The sequence below is a fragment of the Astyanax mexicanus genome, chromosome 8 (genome assembly GCF_023375975.1).
Source record: "Astyanax mexicanus isolate ESR-SI-001 chromosome 8, AstMex3_surface, whole genome shotgun sequence".
Taxonomy (NCBI): domain Eukaryota; kingdom Metazoa; phylum Chordata; class Actinopteri; order Characiformes; family Acestrorhamphidae; genus Astyanax; species Astyanax mexicanus.
Window position 1 is genome coordinate 7,911,314 of NC_064415.1, and position 27,249 is coordinate 7,938,562.

A 27,249-nucleotide genomic window follows, 5' to 3' on the forward strand; every position below is an offset into this window, starting at 1 on the left:
ACTTCATGTAGCTTCATAGTTCATCACTACACACCTCCAAACTTCATGTAGCTTCAGAGTTCATCATTACACACCTCCAAACTTCATGTTGCTTCAGAGTTCATCACTAGACACCTCCAAACTTCATGTAGCTTCAGATTAGATCAGGAACAGTAGAGAATAGAGAGAGTCATGGAATGGAGAGTTTCTATGGCCGAGCAGCTCAAATCCATTCAAACCTCACATCACCGAACACAGCAATGCAGGCCAGCGGATACTTTTAGCAGTATAGTGTTAAAGTTGCTACTCATGGCTCTTTAAATCAATAAAGAAGCATGTTTATAGAGATGAGTTGATGAGATGTATGAGCATTGCTTATACGCAGTAAAATTCAGTGTTAAAATCACAGTGTTAATATTTTTTGACTTTTTGTATGTTATCCTAACAACCCTCAGTGTTAAACCATTCTCAGAGTCGGGAAAAATCAAGACAGAGACCAGATTAAGAGTTAAAAATAAAAACATTAAAGTATCTTCTCTGTTTATCAAAATTATGCTTAATCTGTGTCTCTTCTGAAACCTTATCAAAAGTCACCACATGAACTCAACTAAATTAAATTATATTCATTTTAAAATGTGAAAAAAAAAACAATCACAATATGCCCTCAAACAGCTCGTCTTTAGCTAGCTGGCAGCTTAGGTTAGCCAGCTCGTCACTGGCTTCAATTCTCTCCCTGATAACATTAGTTTTTTAGCTAGCTTGTAGATGAGGTTAGCTAGCTTGTTGCTAAGGTTAGCTAGCTCATCACTAGCTGTAGTACTCTCCTAGGTAACATTAGTGTGTTAGCTAGCTCATCACTAAGGTTAGCTAGCTTGTTGCTAAGGTTAGCTAGCTCATCACTAAGGTTAGCTAGCTTGTAGATAAGGTTAGGTAGCTTGTCGCTAAGATTAGCTATCTCATTACTAGCTCTAGTTTTCTCCCTGGTAACATTAGTGAGTCAGCTAGCTTGTTGCTAAGGTTAGTTAGCTCGTCGCTAAGGTCAGCGCTCTTCTCGATAACATTTAAAGGCTTATTTCACCCAAATATTACCGATTCAGCTAACTACTTACACTTTTTAATTAATTTGTCTTAGAATTTGTCATAGAAGTCCCAACCACATATCAGAGATTTGGGGCTATAATATGTATTTGATATCTGAAATGGATTCGAACTACTTTTTGAAAGATTGAAATCTTTTTGGAACTTCAAACTACTAGTGTCTCGTAGAGCCGGGCGTTATTGTAAAAGAAAATCTTAATATTCTTCAAATATATGAGCAATTCTCAATTATAGTTTGTATATTTAATAAAAAATGTAGATAGACAGTACCATTTATAATAAGGCATAACTATTCCCAGCTAGCAAAATGTAGTTGGCCCAGCTCTGGCCCGATCCCAATTTGCCGGCAAAAAGTTGTAGGCCCGATTCCGGCAAGTACACTCGGCCCGAGTCCGTTTTGAATGACTGCCCGGAGCTGGCCCGAGTGAACAGGGCCGATTCCGGCAGGTGATTCCGTGCCTACTCGTCCAGCGTCGGTCCAATTATGGGCCGCGTGTTCGAATGATGCTGGGCCAGCGCTGGCCCGATTCTAACCTACCGGCAAAAAGTCTTCAGTAATCGGTCCGATTCCGGCAAGTAGACTCGGCCCGAGTCCGTTTTGAATGACTGCCCGGAGCTGGCCCGAGTGAGCAGGGCCAATGCCGGCAGGTGATTCCGTGCCTACTCGTCCAGCGTCGGTCCGATTATGGGCCGCGTGTTTTGAATGACTGCCCGGATCTGGCCCGAGTGAATAGTGCCGATTGCGGCAGCGTGGTTAATTATGAGACCTGTTACCCACTGCTCCTAATTATTGATTATTCATAATAAATTAAACCCAATGCTACTTATTAATGATTACTAATAATCACACCCAACACCCATGATCCTTATTGTTTTCTATTAATAAAAGACACCCAACACTCCTTATTAATGATTAGTAATAATACATCACATACAAAACTCATTGCTCCTCATTAATGATTAGTAATAATAAATCAAACCCAACACCCATTGATCCTTATTGTTTACTGTTAATAAAATATACCTAATACCATATTTAACATTCCATGTAAATTTCCATCTTTAATTCTCTGAAAATGTTTCAAAAACATGAATAATAATAAAATAATAACATGAAAAAATGTATGTGCCATCAAAACCTGTAATGTAACAAACATCTCTAAATTAACCAATATCAAATCGAATTTTAAATATAAACATCGAATTGTACATGCATACATTTCATATTCATTTTAGATGTTAGACCTATTGTGTTGTTTCAACACACAAACAAAATAAATGTGTACAACAAAACATGGAAAAATAATATATTTTTGTCCATGACTGTACATGCATCATTTTTGCTTCTATACCTGAGAGATGTTGCAGTTAATATATATATATATATATATATATATATATATATATATATATATATATATATATATATATATATAAGCACAAGGTTAATGATATTAAGTCATGTTAATCAATCCTTTGTGCTAAATGCTCAGTGTAAGCTAGCCTTCAGCTGTTTTCTGGCGAGGTTCAGCTTAGTTACCCAGAAGTAACTTTATTTAAAAAATACCATTCTCAGAAATAATACTTCACACTATTAATTTAATTTTGAGACATTTTTCATATATATGCAGGATTTTGCAATAAAACATGGCAGTTAGTACTAAAAAGAGGTTTCCAGAAGCTGCACACGCATCTGGACTTAGCTAAGCTAACTTAGCTAAGCTAACTTAGCTAATTAACTAACTTAGCTAGTTAGTTTTTAGCAGTTGTCTGAAGAGGCGAATTTCTAAAGCATAAAAAACACTACAAAAACACCCTTTATATCACAAAAACTCAATAATTTTTAACGTTTATGCAGGGTAGGTCTGCTTGAGAGCGGTAAAGCATACAAACTGTGCCAAAAACTCACAAAACAGAAGTTTCCAGAAGCTGAAGCGTGGACTTAACTAGCTAAGGTAGTTTTTTTTTTTCAGCCTATATCGGGCCGGATGCTGTGCGCCGCGCTCTAGCCGTCACTCCGCCAGCGGCGTTTAGCCGATGTCGGGCTAACTTTAATTTTAATTTTAAACATTTTTTTTACGAATAGTAAGCAGCCCCCTTTAAACTTATATGCAGTTTTTATTTTAAATATGGTACAAACATAACCTTCATGTATTTCAGTATTATAGTTAAGGAAATGTGTAAATCACATAGAAACTGCCAATGTATTTTTATTCATGTATTTTCATTGTTTTCAAGTGTAAAATAACTCACTTTCCCAGTGTCCTTTTCTGTTTTCGCGCCGTTTTTGTGTTGGCTTCTTGTTCAGGGCAACCAATGAGAAAAGTGTAAGGCATGATTGCCATGTTATTAGCCAATCGGTATCTAGAAGGGGCGGACCTAAGAGTGTGATCCGGGTCCTGCTTGTGTGTGTGGGCAGATGGAGTAGACGGAGGGAGACAGAAGAGGGATAGAGAAGTTGTTTGGCTGTGCTTAGTTTCTCTGGAGTTATTGTATTTCTCCGTTTGAGTTTCTCGGTTCAGGAGTTAAATGTATTGACTTTATGGGCTCTAGCTGCTCAGACAGAGAGCTCATAGTCCAGTTTATGAACAGTTTGTGTGGCAGTTTGGTCGCTGCAGCGGGAGACCTGAGTGCAGGTGCAGCTACACACAACTTCTAATGAACTCAGCCGAGTAGCGGCAGGATTTCACGGCGTTCTGAGCGTCGTTTTCTCCAGAAAAAGATCCAGTAAACAGCTTAAAGTGGCAAAATTGAATTTTTATTGAATTCAACAGTCAGTTTGGTGAACTGTGAGTTACCGCTTGGTGGTGGGTTGTCATGGAAACCGCGACGAGTCCTCCACGAGCTAACATGAATATGTGGGTATCGACTCATCTGAATCTGACTCTCCGAATCATCTCCCGTCTCTGTCCTTACCTACAAGGATCTGTGAGTATCGACTCATCTGAATCTGACTCTCCGAATCATCTCCCGTCTCTGTCCTTACCTACAAGGATCTGTGAGTATTGAAATTAGCAAACTTCCACAAGCAGACTCTACTTTACTGGTCTCTTATTTACAAGCACAATTTCCCCCTCAAAATTGCTTAATTTGGAACAATAAAGGCATCTTCAATATGAATAAAAGCCTTTTTTTTAAACTGGCACAGGGGAAACGTTTTACTTGTAGGATAACTGCTCATTGAGACTGGTTATTTCCATCAGCACTCTGTTCTAATACGTAAATTAAAAATTGATATTAGCATCAAAGAATATATACAATAGTAACAAAAGCTATCCCAGAGGGTATAACGTATTGATCCTTCTAAGACACACTGCTATTAAGATTCCTACAACCGTTAATGTCCTTACTACAGCCTCAATCGACGGAATTAGCGTACATTTAAAAATTTAATATAAATTTTAAAAAAATTAATATATTAAACATATTTTCTTTAATTGTATCCATTCTGATAATTTTTGGAGTGATACGGCGAAGGACTTTAGCCAAAAATGAATTCTATTATTGATAAATTCCTTTGATGTGTTATTTTGCTATAGTGACTGCAACAAGGATAATTGTTTTTTTAATTAATCTCCTTATCTTACTCGGTAAATACTTTATCCATAAAATGAAATTCAGAAAAAAACTGACCTATCCCTTATTTAAAGAAGATGTCTATTCCTACATATATTCAGTTCAGTATATGCAATGTAAAAATCTGGCAAATTAATAAACATTTTGAGACGATTCCATTTTGTTTAAAGATATAAATTGCTTCCTCATACCAATTTGTTACATCCTCTTGTTTTTTTTGTATTTTGCTTTATATATATTTATAGCTATAATTTGTTTTGAACACCTTTCTGTAACTTTTCGATAAGAAATAACTGTTTGTAACTGTATTCTCTGGCAATTCCTAATAGAATAAAACATAAATAAAAAATCTGAGTATCGACTCATCTGAATCTAACTGTGAATCGGACTCTCCCAATCATTTTGGTCTCTGCTCTTATATAAGTGCACCAACTGAATGGGTTCCAACATAACAAGCGATTGAGTTTAAAACATTGGGTTAAAAAAAGTGTGTTAATTTAATGTTATTTGTTCTATTTCATTTCTTTAACTGGAGATGGGTAAAAAGAAGAGAATTAGGTAAATAATAGTTCATCTTTGTCTAAAACAGTTTGGGTTAATTGTTTAAGTTGTTTAAGGTGATAATATATCCTGTGTTCTTTTTAGTAAGGGTTTATTAATGGTAATTTAACATTTTTATACTTTAGTTTATTCAGTGTTAGCTGAAAATAATATCTACATTTTATTTAGGCGCCTTTAGGAAGGTGTTACATTTAAGTTATTTTAGGAAAGTGCTGATTTTGTGGACTCTTAGAAGTAGTATTCTGAAACTGCTCCCGCGCCTGAAAACATCTTTCCCACTTAACACAATGTACCAACTCACAGAACAAGCGCACCTGGATCTTGGGAAAAGGGTTGAGGAATACTAAGAGTTACAGCACAGATTATTGATGAGAGGGTTGTGGGTTCAGTTCCCTGGTTCATAAAGCTTCTACTGTTGAGCTCTGTTGAGAATTCTTGTGGAGACCATATTCCATCTGTTTGTCTAGAATAAGTATGATGAATATGGAATATAGTCTTATTTGATCTACTCTTCTGTAAATTCAGTGCAATTACACATTCTCACCAGAGAGGTCTCCAAATCCCTAAATCTCACAAACCTGCAGGTAATCTCTTTTTAAGTGAGAGTGAAAGTATAATCTGATCATTTCAGTTTTTTTGCAGGTGTGTGAGTGTGTGAATCGGCGTGTGTCGTGTCTGGATCTACAGTTTTCTTATTAATGTAAGTTTTCGAGTTTTTGAGTCTACAATAATTCCTGTTTGAGTCAGACAGTGTGAGTATTGTCATCTTGGCTAATAAGTAGAGTTACAGGACAGTTCTGTTCACTTCTCTGCAACAGAGAACCAGGAAACAAGATCTTTTCACTGTAAAATGGCAGATTTCAGTATTTTAGTAGTTCAGAACGAGTTAAGCTGTTCAGTATTTATTTTGTTGTTCCTTTTTATAGTATTTACAATTTGTCAGATTAACAAGTGCATTTTAATATCAGAAAAATATATCCTGAGTAAATATAAAATCAGTTTGTAGGTGATAATTTCATTTATTAAGGCAACAAATATATCCAAAACAATCTGCACCTGTGTGAAAATAGGCCTCTAAGCCTAATAACTTGGCAGCAACAACTGCAATCAAACAGTTGCAATAACTAACCATGAGTATTTCACAGTGTAGTATTTCCAGAGTAGCTTTTAAAAAATAGTTTATTATTATTTTAGGAAGGTGTCAATATTGGGGTCTTTCAGGAGGACCAGAGATCAGTACTCTGAACTGCTTCCAGGCTTAAAAACAGCTTTTACCCTCTACCCAACGTACCAACTCACGGAGCAAAAAAAATGCTAGTGTGAAAATAGTGTGCAGGGCAGGGGGTGCCAGCAGGACTGAGAGTTACAGCACCGGGTTGTTAATTCGAGGGTTGTGGGTTCAATACCCTGTGGAGACCGCATTCTGTCTGTGCGTCTAGCATAAGTATGATGAATATGGAATATGGTCTTATTTTATCTACTTTTCTGTAAACTTGGTGCAATTACACATTCTCACCAGAGAGGTCTCCAAATCCACAAATCTCACAAACCTGCAGGTAATGTATTTAACTAATAGTGAAAGTATGATCTGATCCTTTCTGGTTTTCCCTGCAGGGTGTGTGAGTGTTAATCAGTGTGTCGTGTCTGGATCTACAGGTTTTCATTCATGTAATGCAAGTCTCTAAAATAGTTCCTGTGTGAGTCAGAAGTGTGAGTATTGTTATCTTGGCTAATAAGTAGAATTACAGGACAGTTCTGTTCACTTTTCTCCAACAGAGAACCAGGAAACAAAATCTTCACACTGTAAAATGGCAGAAGCTAATGTTTCACTGGCTCAGGATGAGTTCAGCTGTTCAGTCTGCCTGGATCTCATGAAGAATCCAGTGACTATTCACTGTGGACACAGTTTCTGTATGGTGTGTATTAATGGGTTCTGGGATGAGGAGGATCAGAAGAAGATCTACAGCTGCCCTCACTGCAGACACACCTTCACCTCAAGACCTGTCGTGAGTAAAAACGCCATGCTGGCTGAGGTGGTGGAGAAACTGAAGAAGACGAGATTCCAGGCTGCTCCTCCTGATCACTCTTCTGCTGGACCTGAAGATGTGGAGTGTGATTCCTGTACTGGGAGAAAACACAAAGCCGTCCAGTCCTGCCTGGTGTGTCTGGCCTCTTTCTGTGAAGCTCACCTCCAGCCTCACTACCAATCTCCAGCCTTTAAGAAGCACAAGCTGGTCAAAGCCTCCAGACGACTCCAGGAGCAGATCTGCTCTCAGCACGATAAACTGCTGGAGGTTTACTGTCGCACCGACCAGCAGTGTATCTGCGTGCTGTGTACGATGGATGATCATAGAGGACATGATACAGTGTCACTTGCAGCAGAAAGATCACAGAAACAGGTACAAATATAAGTACTGTACACAGGATTTGTTGTAAATTGTCATTGGTTTTATTCAGTGGTATCCGAAAGTCACGGGACAGCAGTATATAAATCGACCTGTTACCTAATCGGGCGGCTTGGGAATTCAATTCAGTTCAATTCAATTTCATTTATATAGCGCTTTTTACAACAAAGGTTGTCACAAAGCTGCTTTACAGGAAAAACAGGTCCACGCCTCTTATGAGCAGCACCACAGAGATGCCAATTATATGGTAGTGGAGAGCCAGGCTGGGAACATCAGGAACAGGGCATCTCCATACATGTAAAAGAGATAGATAGAGAAAACAGAAAGGAAAAGAAGAGAAAAAAAAAGCAGAAGTTAGAAGGGTTGTGAAATAATTCTGATGAGTAGAAGGACAGGGCTGATTCCTGAAAGCTGGAACCACAGACGGACACATCCAGGAAGACCGGCCGGCCAGGCGTCTCAGCACATGTGAGAAAGACAGAGAGAGAGAACAGAGAGGGGAGGGAAGAGAAAGGGGTTAGAATGGTTTTATAAAACTCTGCTGGAGTGGGATGGGCACTGGTAGCAGCAGCTCGGGACATGGGGAGAGAAAGAGAAAGCAGATGATTAGGACAGGGTTTATATTTGCTGGATAAGCTGTAAGAGGAAGAAAATTGTAATGAGACATTACTCAAAAGCTTGAGCAAATAGAAATGTTTTGAGTCTAGATTTAAAGATTGAGAGTGTGTCTGAGTCCCGTATATTAATAGGGAGGCTATTCCAAAGTTGGGGAGCTTTATAAAAGAACGCTCTTCCTCCTGCATAGTTTTTTCTAATACGCGGGACTAATAACAGGCCAGCGTCTTGGGAGCGGAGTGAACGCGGCGGATTGTAAGGAGTAAGGAGTTCCTGTAGATAATGCGGGGCCAGACCATTGAGGGATTTATACGTCAGGAGGAGTATTTTATAATCTATACGAAATCTAACAGGTAGCCAATGTAGGGATGAAAGAATAGGTGTAATGTGATCGAACTTTCTAGCTCTGGTAAGCACTCTTGCGGCTGCATTCTGAACTAGCTGGAGTTTATGGAGTAATTTATGTGGACTACCAGCCAACAACGCGTTGCAGTAGTCCAGCCTGGAGGTTATGAATGCATGTACCAGCTTCTCAGGGAACATATCGTCGCTGTCCAATGAAAAACACTTATCTCCAAACAGCAACTTTACAGGAGAGAGAAAAAACCTTGTAAACTTTCAATGGAAGTCAATGTAAAAAGAGTTTATTTCATTTTTCAGTTTTATGTCATTTTGAAAAGTTTCTATTGGTCCGTTCATCACAGCACAGTGTAAGGGACAGTTTGTCTGTTCAAATTATGTATTAAACTAAAATTTGCCAAAAATGGAGATGAGTGTTTTTCATAGGACAGTGACGATATAGACCTGTTTACTGTAAGTTGTGAGGTGTGAAAGTTTGTAAATGGAGTAGTTACTCCCATCTCAGTCATTTATTATAATCATATATTTTCCTGACATTCTCTAGTTAAAATACATTACCTCAAACTCATCCCATCCAGATAGGTCAACAGAAGATATTATCACCCATAGTGGTGATGATTGTGACCAGTGGTATCTTACTGTAGAATGTGCATTCAGTTTCAATACAGTAAACCTCACCAACATATGTCACAGGACAGTTCAGTGTTCTTTAGCTTCTGCAAAATGATGGGACCCAATACCAGCATTTGTCCCATGACATGACATTTGAATGTTTTATTATTGTGTTTTGTTGGCTGGTTTATTTACAGAAGCAGGTGGTGGAAACACAGAGGAAATACAAGGAAAGAATACAGGAGAGAGAGAAGGAGCTTCAGGAGTTAATAGAGGCTGTGGAGAATCACAAGGTGATTTTAAAATAAGTAGAAGAATAAAGATCTGATTCTCTTTCAGGAACATCACTGTTTATTTCCCCTCCTCCCACCCTGTTATGATAAGCTGCACAACAGTGGGGAGAGTTTTAGTGAAATTGGTATGTTTAATTTTTCATGGTGACTATTGTTCAAAGTTGTCTGAAAGATACATTTTCTAAAATGTGTTTAATTATCAGAATATTTTACCACTAAAGTTTGGACAGCTTAAGCTGTACCTATTTAAGCTCAATATGAAGATAATATGAGAAATATTAGGTATAATTAATATTAGTAATTGTAGAACATGCAGCAGCTAGTGTCTTCAGTTCCTTGAAAATAAAACAGTATGAAGGTTATGATCTTAAAGGGGCGGAGTTATCTGTTACTCCAACATAACAGGGTGGACGAGGAATTTCTGGATATGTTTAAACTATATTAAGTTATAAATCTATTTATCTATATATTTACTACCACTACCAGCGCTCTGCTCAGACAGCAGTGAAGGACAGTGAGAAGATCTTCACTGAGATGATCCTCTCCATTGAGAGAAGACGCTCTGAGGTGAGGCAGATGATCAGAGATCAGGAGAAAGCTGCAGTGATTGAAGCTGAAGGACGTCTGAAGAGACTGGAGCAGGAGATCACAGAGCTGAAGAGGAGAGATGCTGATCTGGAGAAGCTTTCATTCACAGAGGATCACATCCATTTCCTCCAGGTAACAAATACAAAGTTTATTTTAGACTGTTTACACCATCTTTTAAATGTGATCTATATCTGATATCAGTCTATACAGTTCTTAAACTGAAGATCGGCCAAAGAGCAGCGCTTCACATGAAGTTTCAGTTTCATCTTCGTTATTACAGGAGCTGTCAAGGAGTTCCAGAGTCTGCAGCTGGGTTTAATACCCAGAATGCATTTAATCTCACTTAAAGAAAAGACACATAATCATTCACTTCCATTGTTTATTCTCCTTGGTTTGTTTAAACTTTTGTTTTACAGCTTTATATTTTTAATTGATGATGCGCCGACCAATTATTCAGAAAATTACAGTTGTGATATGTGTCTTCTAATTTATTTGGAACAAAGACTTCAATTTAAATATTTATGAGATCTATAATCTCACTTTTAGACCCCTGAAACTCTCACTCACTGTATTTATCAATTTTCACTTCTGCATGATGATTGTTTTGATAAAAATGGTGTGAGAATTCTCATCTGACTGTTCTAAATCAGACACGTTTTAGATTTTAAAACCACATATAAAATTGTTTCAAATTGAATTGAATGTCAGGGATTCAGGGAGTTTTTTGCCACAGATAAATAATAACGTAACTGTTTTACATATGATGAAAAAATTGGGCTGTTTTTACCTGCTGTATAAAAATAATCTCAGAACTTTATCAGGTTTGATAAAGTGTGTAGTAACTGCTGTGTTTCATGAGCAGTGGGTGCAGTTATTCATGTTTCTTGTTCATGTATGTAAATATAAATATAATTTATGAATTGTTGAAGATACAACTGATTTGTGTTTGTCTTTATTTGTCTTATTTGTGTTTTTAAATAGAGTTTTCAGACTCTCTCAGCTCCTCCTGGATCTTCAGCATCACCTGATTTTACTCTCAGTCCTCTCAACACTTTTGAAGTTGTTATGAAGTCTGTTTCTCAGCTGAGAGGAAAAATAGACGAATTCTGGAAAGAGAAATTTAAGAAGACATCAGCTGCAGGTATAATAATAATAATAATAATAAATGTTATCACATATTTGTGATAATAATTACTATAATGTTCTATTATTAAAATGTTAATGTTGATAATATAATTTGGGATTTTGCACTAGGCTCCTCCCTGTTTCAGCTGCATATATGCTGATTGTAAATGAATGTATTTTAGTAGAATGTAAATATATTAAAGTTAAAGTTTAGTTGGACTGGAGTTTATCTGGAGTTCTCTTGAGTCTCTGCACGGATCATCTTCATACTAGACTACATACGTCTGCTATGGGGGGATGAATCACAGTATAGACCAATAGGGAGTCGGAATGGTATATGTTTATACTTCTCATGGAGAGAAAATCCAGTATTAGATTATTTTAATGTTGTAGTAAATGTACAGAGGGAACAGAAGCTCAGTGATGCTGTGTAGTAACTGTGTACATTTTCCTGTAGTGAAGAAAGTGCAGATCATTCTTCCTCCTGAACCCAAAAGCAGAGAAGAGTTTCTGCAGTGTAAGTCCAGCCCCCCCCCTCTCTCCCTCTCTCTCTCTCTCTCTCTCTCTCTCTCACTCTCTCTCTCTCTCTCTCTCTCTCTCACTCTCTTTCTCTCACACACTCTCGGATATACCGCCACAATGTACAAATACGCAAAGTTAAACCTGATGTTTATACCTCTACATTAAAAACACCAGCAGATGGGGCTGAACAGAGATTATTGTCATTTAAAGTATTTATTTGCAGAAAATGAGAAATGGCTGAAATAACAAAAAAGATGCGGAACAAATATTGCAAAGAAAACAAGTTCATATTCATAAAGTTTTAGGAGTTCAGAAATCAATATTTGGTGGAATAACCCTGGTTTTTAATCACAGATTTCATACATGTCATGTTCACCTCCACCAGTCTTACACACTGCTTTTGGGTAACTTCATGCCACTTCTGCATAAAATTCATGCAGTTCAGCTTGGTTTGATGGCTTGTGTATGGTGGCCTTCTTCCTCTTGATTATATTTCAGAGGATTTCAATTTGGTAAAATCAAAACTCATAATTTTTAAGTGCTCTCATTTTTTTCCAGAGCTGTGTAATAAAAAAAGCTGTACCTGCACATGTAGCTAAGATGGTTATGGATGTCTTATGGTTGACTGTTGTCAAGATTTTAATCAGTCAGTGGTGCACCTGTGTTTTCTGTCTCCATGATAGCAACACGTCATCTACACCTTGTAGATATATTAATAGATATAAGCGTTGTTGCTGTTTAAACAAAACAACAGACTGTTGTTGGGCTGTAAAATAGCAATGAGCATCACAACATGTCTTGCCCAGGGTGTAAGATAGGGCTATAAGTGTTTGATATATCACTGCCTTCCACATGTTTCCCACTGGAGGAAATTACATCACTACAGTGCAGGTCTCATGCTTTATTTAGCACTGTTTAGGTAATTCTGATATTAAATTGATAGTAAAATCAGCATAGACTAGAACACTGGGACATACATAAAATAAATATTGTTTAATTTCTCAAATTAAATAATTTAAAGTAAATATATATTCAAAATAACTGATTGTATTACTGTTAACGGAGAAAACACATAAAATAGCAAATTAAATTTACGAAACGTAAAGGTTTAGCTAGAATTCATGAAATGTTCCCCCAATTCCAGAATAACTCATCTAAACTTTACTAACTACAAAAAAAAACTCAGTCTAATCTATTCTTACAGTGTTTTTATTAAATATGCTAAAGCACTGCAAGCTGTAAAATTATCAACTAAATAAGAGGGAAAGTCTAAAAAGTCCCTTCATTTTAATTTAACCTATTTTTATAAAAAAATGTATAAAGAATTTTATATCTTGAGTAGTAAGATTGAATGATAATGAAAATAACTTTCTTTTCACATAATTAAATTTTTAACTCCGGTGTGGGTACTCACCTGCACCTTTAGAAAGAAGGCTTGAAGAAGGAAGATGCAGATGAGTCTAAGAAGGTTAATAAAGGGTTAATAAAGAGCTTTTCCAGTGCTTCCAGTATGTACTCTCGTTATTACAGTTTTAGGGGCTGTTTTTAGATAATTTTCTAAAAGCTGATGGGTTTTCTCTCTCTTTCAGATTCCTGTCAGCTCACACTGGATCCATGCACAGCCTGTAAAGTCTTCCTCTTGTCTGAGAGGAACACAGTGGTGACCTGCAGCAACACAGTCCAGCCATATCTTGACCATCCAGACAGATTTGGTGAATGGTGGCAGGTTCTGTGTAGAGAGAGTGTGAGTGGACGCTGCTACTGGGAGGTTGAGTGGAGAGGAGATAAAGGGGTCGATATAGCAGTGTCTTATAAAAGCATCTCCAGGAAGGGAGAAGGCAAGGAGTGTGGGTTTGGATGTAATAATGATCAGTCTTGGAATTTGTTCTGTAAATCCTCCAGATACATATTCAGTTACAATAACAGAGAAACTGTAATCTCCGGAGTGCCCGTCTCCTCTAGAATAGGAGTGTATGTGGATCACAGGGCAGGAACTCTGTCCTTCTACAGCATCTCTGATACCATGACCCTCATCCACAGAGTCCAGACCACCTTCACTCAGCCGCTCTACGCTGGGTTTGGGTTGAGCTTCTACACATCAGTAAATCTTTTACTTTCAGCAAAATAGATGAACATGCAGAACAAAGAGAAGAGCTGAATGAGATCAGATAAGAACTGCAGAATCTAGACTGTAGAGCTGATCAAATAAAGGTATAAATAAATAGGTATAATAAAAAATATATATATATTTTTGAAATATTTGGAGCAATTCTTAAATACGATTTGCACTTTTTTCATGCAATTTCATGTAAAGTTTTCGAAATATAATAATCCAGATAATAATGGAATGGTTTGAACACCATGAAAGTTAAAGCTAAATGTAGATGATTAGATGTAGAGTAGATGATTTTGTAGTAAAGGGGGGATTTTCTGAAGAGGACAGGGTGTGATTAAAGTCAAATTAACATTGATTAATTACTGAGAAATAAAAACACAAGAGAAAAGAACACATTCATATTGGGTTGGGTAATATTGTATTGGTTAATCTTGCAATCTTGCATTTTGGAGGAAATTGACACTATGAGTTTTGAATATAAGATGGACCATCCAGACTGTTCTCAGCAACAAGTCCAAAAGCCAGGTTCTGTCAGGGATCTGTTAGTACACTCCTGTAATGGATGGTATTTGCTGAAGGTGCTGGAATCTGTTGGAAATCATTAAATAAATGTGTGATTTTTGGAATCACAACTTATTATACTTTTCATTGCTGTCACATAAAAATATTTACTCTCTAAAGTAGCAACTTACAATATGAAGAGCAACTAACAGCTTTCAAAACTATAAACTTGAGATAAAATACATACAGAGTTTTTGTGTGACAGCAATGTTATTCTGTTTTTCTGTTATAAATGTTTTTCTGCTCTGTTGAATGTTCAGCATTTTTATTTTGAATGTACTCACACTGTATTCTGTATTAAGACCTGTTATCTTGTCATGGTGTGCGGTACACTATCATGTAAATCAACAATTGTTGTGATTAAAAATAAATTCACTTTTAAAAGGAGAGTTTTAGCTCTAGTTTTATCTCCAGCTCTCATCCACTCACTCCTACATTCTGTAAATAAGATCAGATGAATGAACACACATTCACACACTGTCCTGTAGTGATGATGCTCTCAGGATGTTCAGTAGTGAAGGACAGAGAGCTGTAAGAATCTTTACACAGCTTTTAAAGGGTCTGTGAAACGTGTGTTACCATGGGCTCTTTTGGGTTAATTTTAAGTCTTTTAAGTTTAAAGAACACAAAGTAAGTGGAAAACTAATAAACGCCCCCAATACTAAACTATTCTACAGTACTCCCCTCTGTACTGAGTGAATTGTACTGTGTAATGTAGAAGAGTGAGCAGTAGAGGGCGCTAGAGCTCCAGTAATGTAAGAGAGACAACAGATAATACCACAGCCTGAGCAGTGCTGATATTTTGCTATTTATGGGTTTATGTTTGAGTAAAATGAAAGTTGTTGTTTTATTCTAGAAATATTGGAGCATTTTATTTATTAGAGCATTTATTTGCAGAAAATGAGAAATGTCAGAAATAACAAAACCTGAAGAACTGAAATATTGCAAAGAAAACATGTTCATATTCATAAAGTTTTAAGAGTTCAGAAATCAATATTTGGTGGAATGATCATATTTTTAACTCGGTTAGCTAGCTTGTTGCTAAGGTTAGTTAGCTCATCACTAAGGTTAGCTAGCTTGTTGCTAAGGTTAGCTAGCACATCACTAAGATTAACTAGCTTGTAGATAAGGTTCGCTAGCTTGTTGCTAAGGTTAGCTTGCTCATCACTAAGGTTAGCTAGCTTGTAGATAAGGATAGCTAGCTTGTTGCTAAGGTTAGCTTGCTCATCACTAAGGTTAGCTAGCTTGTTGCTAAGGTTAGCTAGCTTGTTGCTAAGATTAGCTAGCTTGTAGATAAGGTTAGCTAGCTTGTCGCTAAGGTTAGGTAGCTTGTCGCTAGCTTTAGTTCTCTCCCCGGTAACATTAGTGTGTTAGCTAGCTTGTTGCTAAGGTTAGCTAGCTTGTCGCTAAGGTCAGTGCTCTCCTCTATAACATTTAAAGGCTTATATCACCCAAATATTACCAATTCAGCTAACTATTTACACTTTTTAATGTTTATTTCACCCAAATATTACCAATTCAGCTAACTACTTACACTTTTTAATGTTTATTTCACCCAAATATTACCAATTCAGCTAACTACTTGCAGATTTAAAGGCTTCTTTCACCCAATTATTACCAATTCACTACTTACACATTTTAATGTTTATTTCACTCAAATACTACTTTGTCTTAGAATTTTTCTTATAACTCCCAACCACATATCAGAGACAGAAGGGAGACTTGGGGCTATAATATGTATTTGATATGTAAAATAAATTCGAACTACTTTTTAAAAGATTGAAATCTTTTTGGAACATCAAAGTACTCTAGTGTCTCGTAGAGATGGGCGATATTGTAAAAGAAAATCTTAATATTCTTCAAATATATGAGCATTTCTTTATTATGATTACGATTTACGATTTTCAGTTCTATATTTTTTTTATTTGTAAACAGACAGTACCATTTATAATAAGGCATAACTATTGTTCCCTTTAAATTTAATTTAAAACATTTTTTTTATTATTATTTTGTACGAATAGTAAGCAGCCCCCTTTAAACTTATATGCAGCTTTTATTTTAAATATGGTACAAACATAACCTACTTGTATTTCAGTATTATAGTTAAGGAAATGTGTAAATCACATAAAAACTGCCCAATGTATTTTTATTCATGCATTTTCATTGTTTTCATGTGAAGTGTTAAAGCACTCCCTTTCCCAGTGTCCTTTTCTGTTTTCGCGACGTTTCTGTGTTAGCTTCCTGTTCAGCGCGACCAATGAGAAGAGTGTAAGGTATGATTGCCATGTTATTAGCCAATCGATATCTAGAAGGGGCGGGTCTAAGAGTGTGATCCGGGTCCTGCTTGTGTGTGTGGGCAGATGGAGTAGATGGAGGGAGACAGAAGAGGGATAGATAAGTTGTTTGGCTGTTTTTAGTTTCTCTGGAGTTATTTTATTTCTCCGTTTGAGTTTCTCGGTTCAGGAGTTAAATGTATAGACTTTATGGGCTCTAGCTGCTCAAACAGAGATCTCATAGTCCAGTTTATGAACAGTTTGTGTGGCAGTTTGGCTGCTGCAGCGCGAGACCTGATGGCAGGTGCAGCTACACACAACTTCTAATGAACTCAGCCGAGCTGCGGCAGCGGGAGGATTTCACGGCGTTCTGAGAGTCGTTTTCTCCAGAAAAAGATCCAGTAAACAGCTAAAAGTGGCAAAACTGAATCTTTAGTCAGCTCGGTGAACTGTGAGTTACCGCTCGGTGGTGGGTTGTCATGGAAACCACGACAAGCCCTCCACGCGCTGAAATGGATCTGTGGGTTTCGACTCATCTGAATCTGACTCTCCGAATCATCTCCCGTCTCTGCCCTTACCTACAAGGATCTGTGAGTATCGACTCATCTGAATCTGACTGTGAATTTGACTCTCCGAATCATTTTCTTCTCTACTCTTACCTACAAGTATCTGAGAGTATTAACCTCTGAATTAGAGGTTAGATCGGGCCCAAAAAATCCGACCCGACCCAGCCCGAGCCCGTGCACGTTCTGCCCGTCGGGCTGTTGGAATGAGCGAAATATGATCAGAATTATATTAATAACACTGTAACATAGAAGCTTAGAACTATTATTTAATTAAAATTATTTTTAAGAACAGCTACACAAAGTGCTGCAAGTCAAATGTGGAGGAGTTCACGTGCGAGAGAGAGATAGCGAGAGACAGAGAGTAAAGGTAAAGGTTCTCACATACTGTATCTCCTGTTTCTCTTTTATCTCCTCGTGCTCATATTCTAATCCCATACATAATTCTGCAGCTCCCTCAGTGTTTTCTGTTTTGCGGCTAGCGCGAGCGCTTACAACTAACACCGCGGACTGCGAGGTGCCGCCGCGCGGCCGCTGTTGCGCCGTATCCGACTCCCTGCTAAATCCGACTCCCACTTTGCTGACAGAATCGGCACAACACCCCCCTCTGTACAACTGCGGGAGTGAAAAGTGCTTATAAATAAAATAGTTTTTTTTTTATAAATAAAATAGTAGTTTAGTTTCACTTTCAGTTTTCGTTATTTGGTTCGTTTTCGTTAACAATAATAATTGGTTACTTAGCAACATTGTGATTATCACACCAGAGCTTTATTTAAAAACAAAAATATAAGTTAATTAAAAACAGATGCCTACATCTCAGACTATTTTCTGGAGCCCGACCCGACCCTGCCCGAGGAATGTGGTGGTAAATCTCGGCCCGATCCGATTTCGGGTCGGGCCTTGGGTCAGGTCGGGTTCGGGCAGAGAATCTAAGCTCTACTCTGAATCTGACTCTCCCAATCATTTTGGTCTCTGCTCTTATATAAATAAGTGATGTATAAATAATACCAACTTTATGGACCCCAACATAACAAGCGGTTGAGTTTAAAACATTGGATTAAAAAGAAAAGTGTTTTATTTTAATATTATTTGTTTTATTTCATTTATTTTATTTAAGTTATATAATATTGAGATGTACACCACCTAAATTTTATTAAAGCGCCTTTAGTAAGATTTGAGGCACATTTGAGGTAGGGGAATTATTTTAGGAAAGTGCTGATTTTGTGGGCTCTTAGAAAGGCCAGAGATCAGTACTCTGAAACTGCTCCCGCACCTGAAAACATCTTTACCACTTAACACAATGTACCAACTCACAGAACAAGCACACCTGGATCTGGGGAAAAGGGTTGAGGAATACTAAGAGTTACAGCATCAGTTATTGATGAGAGGGTTGTGGGTTCAGTTCCCTGGTTCATAAAGCTTCTACTGTTGAGCTCTGTTGAGAATTCTTGTGGAGACCATATTCCATCTGTTTGTCTAGAATAAGTATGATGAATATGGAATATAGTCTTATTTGATCTACTCTTCTGTAAATTCAGTGCAATTACACATTCTCACCAGAGAGGTCTCCAAATCCCTAAATCTCACAAACCTGCAGGTGATCTCTTTTTAAGTGATAGTGAAAGTATAATCTGATCATTTCAGTTTTCCTGCAGGTGTGTGAGTGTGTGAATCGGCGTGTGTCGTGTCTGGATCTACAGTTTTCTTATTAATGTAAGTTTTCGAGTTTTTGAGTCTACAATAATTCCTCTTTGAGTCAGACAGTGTGAGTATTGTCATCTTGGCTAATAAGTAGAATTACAGGACAGTTCGGTTCACTTCTCTGCAACAGAGAACCAGGAAACAATCTTTTCACTGTAAAATGGCAGATTTCAGTATTTTAGTAGTTCAGAACGAGTTAAGCTGTTCAGTATTTATTTTGTTGTTCCTTTTTATAGTATTTACAATTTTTCAGATTAACAAGTGCATTTTAATATCAGAAAAATATATCCTGAGTAAATATAAAAGCAGTTTGTAGGTGATAATTTCATTTATTAAGGCAACAAATATATCCAAAACAATCTGCACCTGTGTGAAAATAGGCCTCTAAGCCTAATAACTTGGCAGCAACAACTGCAATCAAACAGTTGCAATAACTAACCATGAGTATTTCACAGTGTAGTATTTCCAGAGTAGCTTTTAAAAAATAGTTTATTATTATATTAGGAAGGTGTCGATATTGGGGTCTTTCAGGAGGACCAGAGATCAGTACTCTGAACTGCTTCCAGGCTTAAAAACTTTTACCTTCTACCCAACCTACCAACTTACGGAGCAAAAAAAAATGCTAGTGTAAAAATAGTGTGCAGGGCAGGGGGTGCCAGCAGGACTGAGAGTTACAGCACCGGGTTATTAATGAGAGGGTTGTGGGTTCAATACCCTGTGGAGACCACATTCTGTCTGTGCGTCTAGCATAAGTATGATGAATATGGATTATGATCTTATTTTATCTACTTTTCTGTAAACTTGGTGCAATTACACATTCTCACCAGAGAGGTCTCCAAATCCACAAATCTCACAAACCTGCAGGTAATGTATTTAAGTGATAGTGAACGTATGGGTGGTGTCAGCAGATTTGAAGAAATACAAAGCATAAATAATAGCATAAGTATGATGAATATGAAATATTGTCTTATTTTATCTACTTTTCTGTATTGTGTAATTACACATTCTCACCAGAAAGATCCCCAAATCTCACAAACCTGCAGGTAATCTCTTTAAGTGATAGTAAAAGTATGATCTGATCCTTTCTGGTTTTCCCTGCAGGTGTGTGAGTGTGTGTTAATTAGGGTGTGTCGTGTCTGGATCTACAGGTTTTAATTCATGTAATGTAAGTCTCTACAATAATTTCTGTTTGAGTCAGACAGTGTGAGTATTGTTATCTTGGCTAATAAGTAGAATTACAGGATAGTTCTGTTCACTTCTCTCCAACAGAGAACCAGGAAACAAGATCTTCACACTGTAAAATGGCAGAAGCTAATGTTCCACTGGCTCAGGATGAGTTCAGCTGTTCAGTCTGCCTGGATCTCCTGAAGAATCCAGTGACTATTAACTGTGGACACAGTTTCTGTATGGTGTGTATTAACAAGTGCTGGGATCAGGAGGATCAGAAGAAGATCTACAGCTGCCCTCACTGCAGACACACCTTCACCTCAAGACCTGTCGTGAGTAAAAACACCATGCTGGCTGAGGTGGTGGAGAAACTGAAGAAGACGAGACTCCAGGCTGCTCCTCCTGATCACTCTTCTGCTGATCCTGAAGATGTGGAGTGTGATTCCTGTACTGGGAGAAAACACAAAGCCGTCCAGTCCTGCCTGGTGTGTCTGGCCTCTTACTGTGAAGCTCACCTCCAGCCTCACTACCAATCTCCAGCCTTTAAGAAGCACAAGCTGGTCAAAGCCTCCAGACGACTCCAGGAGCAGATCTGCTCTCAGCACGATAAACTGCTGGAGGTTTACTGTCGCACCGACCAGCAGTGTATCTGCATGCTGTGCACCATGGATGACCATAGAGGACATGATACAGTGTCACTTGCAGCAGAAAGATCTGAGAAACAGGTACAAATATAAGTACTGTACACATGATTTGTTGTAAATTGTCATTGGTTTTATTCAGTGGTATCCCAAAATCATGGGACAACAGTATATAAATTGACCTGTTACCTAATCGGATGACTTGGGAACATATAGACCTGTATACTGTAAGTTGTGAGGTGTGAAGTGTGTAAATGGAGTAGCTACTCCCATCTCAGTCATTTATACTCATATATTCCTAATCCCATGCAAATCATATATTTTCCTGACATTCTCTAGTTAAAATATATTACCTCAAACTCCATCCATCCAAATAGGTGGTATCTTACTGTAGAATTTGCATTCAGTTTCAATGCAATAAACCTCACCAACATATGTCACAGGTCAGTTCAGTGTTCTTTAGCTTCTGTTAAATGTTGGGACCCAATATCAGCATCTGTCCCATGACATGTGGCATTTGAATTTTTAGTTATTGTGTTTTGTTGGCTGGTTTATTTGCAGAAGCAGGTGGTGGAAACACAGAGGAAATACAAGGAAAGAATACAGGAGAGAGAGAAGGAGCTTCAGGGGTTAATAGAGGCTGTGGAGACTCACAAGGTGATTTTTAAAATAAGTAGAAGAATGAAATCTGATTCTCTTTCAGGAACATCACTGTTTATTTTCCCTGCTCCAACTCTGTTATTGCAAGCTGCACAACAGTGAGGACAGTTTTAGTGAAATTTAGTGGTATTTGATGAAAACCTATTTATATATTTTAGCTCAGTATGGAGATAATATGATAAATATTAGGTGAAATTATTATTACTTATTTCTGAACATTCAGCATCTAGTGTCTTCAGTTCCTTGAAAATAGAACAGTGTGAAGATATAAATCTATTTATCTATATATCTGTTCCACTACCAGCGCTCTGCTCAGACAGCAGTGAAGGACAGTGAGAAGATCTTCACTGAGATGATCCTCTCCATTGAGAGAAGACGCTCTGAGGTGAGGCAGATGATCAGAGATCAGGAGAAAGCTGCAGTGAGTCGAGCTGAAGAACGTCTGAAGAGACTGGAGCAGGAGATCACAGAGCTGAAGAGGAGAGATGCTGATCTGGAGAAGCTTTCATTCACAGAGGATCACATCCATTTCCTCCAGGTAACAAATACAAAGTTTATTGTGATTAATGTGATTTATATCTGATATGAGTCTGAACTGTTTTTAAACTGAAGCTTGTGCGCTGAAGAGCTGCGCTTCACATAAAGTTTCAGTTTCATCTTCTTCAGTACAGTTACAGGAGCTGTCAAGAAGTTCCAGAGTCTGCAGCTGGGCTCATCACCCAGAATGCATTTCATCTAACTTAAATAAAGGACACATAATTATCTGCTTCCACTTGTTTATTTTATATGGTTTGTTTACAGTATTTTTTGCACTATAAGGCACATTTTATGCGACACTAGTAACTAATAGCAGGAACAGGGGTGTGGCCATGTTTTCCAAAAAGCTAAGCTAAGTAAACAAAATTGTAATTATATATATAAAAAAAAACATTAAATACAAGTGAGAAAAGTTAAACAAGTGCTGGTTGTTAATCTACACAGATTTCTATGCATCACATTGAGCGTTCCAGAAAAGTTTTAGATTTTAAAACCACATACAGTTATAAATGTTCCAAATCAGAGTTTAAAAAAAAGTCAGATTCAGGGAGTTTTTTTGCCGTTCACAAAAATCAGAGAAATAATATTGCAACTGTGTTACATATGATGAAAAAGATAAGGCTGTTTTTTACCTGCTGTATATAAATAAACTCAGAATTTAGGTTTAATAAAGTGTGTAGTAACTGTTAGTTACAATTAAGTGTTTCATGAGCAGTGGGTGCAGTTATTCATGTTTCTTGTTCATGTATGTAAATATAAATATAATTTAGTAATTGTTGAAGATAACACTGATCTGTGTTTGTCTTTATTTGTCTTATTTGTGTTTTTAAATAGAGTTTTCAGACTCTCTCAGCTCCTCCTGGATCTTCAGCATCACCTGCTTTTACTCTCAGTCCTCTCCACACTTTTGAAGTTGTTATGAAGTCTGTTTCTCAGCTGAGAGGAAAACTAGACGAATTCTGGAAAGAGGAATTTGAGAAGACATCAGCTGCAGGTATATTAATAATAACAATAAATATTATTGTTATTATTATTATTATTATTATTATTAGTAGTAGTAGTAGTAGTAGTAGTAGTAGCAATAATAATAATAATAATAATCTAAAGTTCTGGCTGTAGTTTTTTTAAACAGAAGAAGTAGAAAGTTTAGATAATTGTGCGAAAATATAAGAAGTAGACGTAAAAAATCAAATGAAAAATAAATAGTTACTCCAGTAAAGTAAAGATAATCAACATTTCTATTTAGTTAAGATAATAAAGTTTTGGTCCTTCACTACTTGTCACCTCTGGTGGTCACTAGTTGCTGAACTGGAGTGTTTGAGGCAGGCTGTGTATAAAGTGTGATTTTTATTGAGACTGAAGGTCTAAAAAGTTCACAGCTGGGTAAATTATGAATCTACACGGAGAGAAAATCCAGTATTAGATTATTTTAATGTTGTAGTAAATGTACAGAGGGAACAGAAGCTCAGTGATGCTGTGTAGTAACTGTGTACATTTTCCTGTAGTGAAGGAAGTGCAGATCATTCTTCCTCCTGAACCCAAAAGCAGAGAAGAGTTCCTGCAGTGTAAGTGCAGCTCTGTATCTGTCTCTCTCTCTCTCTCTCTCTCTCTCTCTAACCCTTTCATTCTCACACACTCTCAGAAATAACACCACAATGTGCAAATACACAAAGTTTATACAGTCCTCTACAAAAATATCGGAACAGTGAGATGTAGGTGCTGGTGGCATAAAGCTTATAAAGTAATTAGTCTCTAAATTACTTGCACCTTATAAATATTGTAATTTTAATTAATATTAAAACTACAATAGTTTTTTATAAAGTTATTAATTTTTAGGCCACAATACCAGGATTTTAATCAATGATTAAAACTCTGATACTGCTGACTCAATTTGATTCTGAAGGTTATTGGTTATTGGCAGCAACTAGCATTCATGAAATCAACACAGAATACTTTTATTAACATTTATTAACACAAACTAATTTAAACACAAATGTTACAAACAGCAATCAGTATATTTACAATATGGGAGTTAAATGGTTATGTGTGTGTGTGTGCGCGTGTGTGCGCACGCACGCACATGTTCTTGTGGAAATGTTTAAATGTGGAGTGTGGTGTCTCCACTGTAACTGAGTTCAGCTGCTCTTTGCTGGTGGTCTCTGTTGAGCCAGAACAAAGACTGAAGCTGACTTTTAAAGGGCTGTTTTTAAAGCTATTGCTGGGTTCTAGCTTTAGTAATGAGAAATACAGTAGCTGTATTTCAAGGTTAGAAAAGAGAAAGGGAATTGCATGCAGAGAAAATATCTAAGTTGTACTGTACAGAGATTTCAGTTTGGAGTCTAAACAGTTGCAGATTTCATTAATAAAATACATGTACAATGCAGTAAGTTTAAATATAAAATGTTCTTTATCTAAACTATGCCCAGATGTTTTAAAGTTAAGTCTTGCGCAATGGATATGTTAGAAAATATCAATGTTTTCTGTCCTCACTGGATTGAGGGAATTTTCAGCCTTTTTGCAAAGAGGTTCTCAACGACGTCCAGGAAACTCTTCTGGGAATGGTTCATCCTGCTGGCTTTTGGATCCAGGAAAAGTTGTACACAGTAAAGAAAAGGGATCTGGCTGCTTTCCTTGTTTTGCCGAGCTGTGTCTCCCGTGCAAGCTTGTCTTTGAAGAAATAGCCGTGTTTAAACGTTGATCAGACATTTGGCTTAAGTTTTAATCTTGAAGGTTTGGGCCTAGAGATGGTTGCTTTGTTCTCTTGGTAGAACAAAGAAGAGGCCTTGTTGTCTTGATGTTCTTGTCGCTCTGTTAAGATGCTTACCTGTTGGTGGTAAACTCAGAGAGGCGAGTTTTCTCTCTGAACAATGGTTTTGTAAGCTGCGAAGCCACACCTCTATTTATTCTTCTGGTGCTGCTTGCATTGTGCATCATTGGTGGTGCTGCCACCTACTGGCTGGCTAGGGTACCTACAGAGACTAGTCCCTTTATTTCTGCTGAAAAAAATTGGGTTCGACAATAAAAGATGAATATATGACATAAATATTTCTATGTTTTTAAATCTGGATCTGATACACAATTCAGAAGATAACACCTTCTGCCTGACCCTGACCAGAAGATAAAAAACACTTAATTATAAAGAAGTAAAGAAGACCAGGCTGGAATTTTCCATAAAGTACAGAGACAAGCCTGAGGACTGATTTTGGACAAATGACATTAATCTTTACCAGTGTGAAGGAAAAACTAAAGTTTTGGAGAAACTCATTAATGATCTCAAACTTACTAGTTCATCTGTGAAACAAGAAGTCAATAGAAACATTTTGTCTGTGAATTTAAAGAAAGATGAAACCAAACTGACTCAAAACCCACTGCAGCCTGGAAAAGCATCACAGAAGAAGAATGCAGAAGGTTAGAGATTGAGGTCAGTGGATCAGAGACATGATGCAGTTACTGCAAGCAAAGGATTTTCAGCTACATTTTAAGTCTTATTCAATTTAATTTACTTTAAGTTTATCTGTTCCAATAGTTTTTGTTCACAGGAAAATGGGTGGGTTCAGACAGAAGGTGCTATCTCTGAAATGTGTATAAGATCAAGATGTATTTACCTGAAAATAAAAGCCAAAATGCTTATCTTTTGTCTCATATTCACCTTTTAATGTCAAACCCATCGGCAGCAAAAATACCATTTCTATTTAATTTTGTAAGAAATTCTTTTATTAAATGCTGAATGCAAGATTTCTTGCAAGATCTTACACCTTGTACAAAGCGCGTTGTAAGGCTTATTGCTATCTTACACCCCACCAACAGGCTATTTTCATGCCTTGCGCATGCATCTTTACATAGCAAAGGTGCTTGTGAATATATCTACACTGATGGTCTGTTTAGGTAAATTTCTTGTGTATTACTGTCATGTCAACAGAAGGTGCACCACTGACTGATTTAAAATCCCTACAACAGTCAGACATTCATTCCTATCCTGGCAACACAGGCACGCTCGAGCTCATTACACACACACACACCCAAGAGGCCCTATTTTAGTGATCTATAGGGCACTAGTTAATTGTGCTTTGCGCAGCTGGATTTAAGGGTGTGTCCTGTGTCTTTGGTATGGTGAGGGCTCGGAAAAATACGCCTTGCGCAGCTCCAACGGCAAAAAGGGCATTTTAATTCCCTTATTTATTCATGGGTGTGTTTTGGGCGTAACATGAAATAAGCCAATCAGTGTGTCAGTATTTATTCCCTTTAAGAGATAGGAGCTATTCCTATTTTAAGAGCGCATAGGAGACTGACTGTGCATCACGCTGTGAAGATACACCAGCAGATCATATAAGGGAAGAGTAAAGGTATTTTATTCTTTATTCTGTTTATTGCTTATATAAAAACTGGGTTTCCAAACTGAATATTAATCAACATTATTTTCACTGGAGAAGGACCCTCATTTACAACTAATTTATCAACTATTTGATAAATAAATTAATAAAAATAAATAAAATGAAAACTCATAAAAAAACTAATTTAAAACAATAGCAGGTTTTCTGCACAGAATAACTGACACAGAATAACTGATATTAGATGTAGTTTCAAATCATTGAGACAGCTCACCAAAACCTCAAACCATCTAATACTACTACCTATATTTGACAATATTACCTTTACAGGCCCTTACTCATCTTAATTTATTTAACTGAACTGAGTTTTATACTATTTGTAGCCTCGCTCTGAGAGAGAGACTCTCTCAGCGCATTTTGTCTGATTTTGCTTGGTTAAATAACAGTAAAGGTGGTAAAAGTGGTTATTTAAGGTAGAGTTTGTGGTTAATTAATATAAGCATCTGTTAAAATCCTCAAACAGCAGAATGCCTATGTCTGCTTTAGGGCTGGGGCGACGCGTCGACATAATCGACGTGATCGATTACGAAAATACATCGATTTGCATAACGTGCGTCGGCGCGTCGTAAACATGGCGGCGCCTGTGGAGAGCATTAGAGGTTAGATCGGTCCCAAAAATTCCGACTGGCTGTTTTCGGGCTGTTTGAATGAGCGAAATATGATCAGAATTATGTTAAGTTACACTGTAACATAGAGGCATAGAACTATTATTTAATTAAAATGATTTTTAAGAACAGCTAAACACAGTGCTGCAGGTCAAACGCGGAGGAGTTCACGTGCGAGAGAGAGAGAGAGAGAGAGAGATTTGCTTGTTCTGGTGAGAGCTACTCACAGGTAAAGGTTCTCTTTGATCTCCTCGTGCTCATATTCTAGTCCCATACATAATTCTGCAGCTCCCTCAGTGTTTT

At 37.3% G+C, this 27,249-nt stretch overlaps 1 protein-coding gene across 1 annotated transcript in view; it reads left to right on the plus strand.

Annotated features, from left to right (window-relative positions):
* Nucleotides 1-21,948, plus strand: part of LOC111188291 (E3 ubiquitin/ISG15 ligase TRIM25-like) — a gene marked incomplete at its 3' end in the record, with an annotated part of 56,514 nt that extends 34,566 nt beyond the window's left edge. Inside the window, exons 2-4 of the mRNA XM_049482475.1 lie at nt 6,871-7,613; nt 9,404-9,499; nt 21,721-21,948. Coding sequence (XP_049338432.1) covers nt 7,023-7,613; nt 9,404-9,499; nt 21,721-21,948 — 915 coding nt within the window. The remainder of the gene's footprint in view (nt 1-6,870; nt 7,614-9,403; nt 9,500-21,720) is intronic.
* Between the last annotated feature and the right edge of the window lie 5,301 nt (nt 21,949-27,249).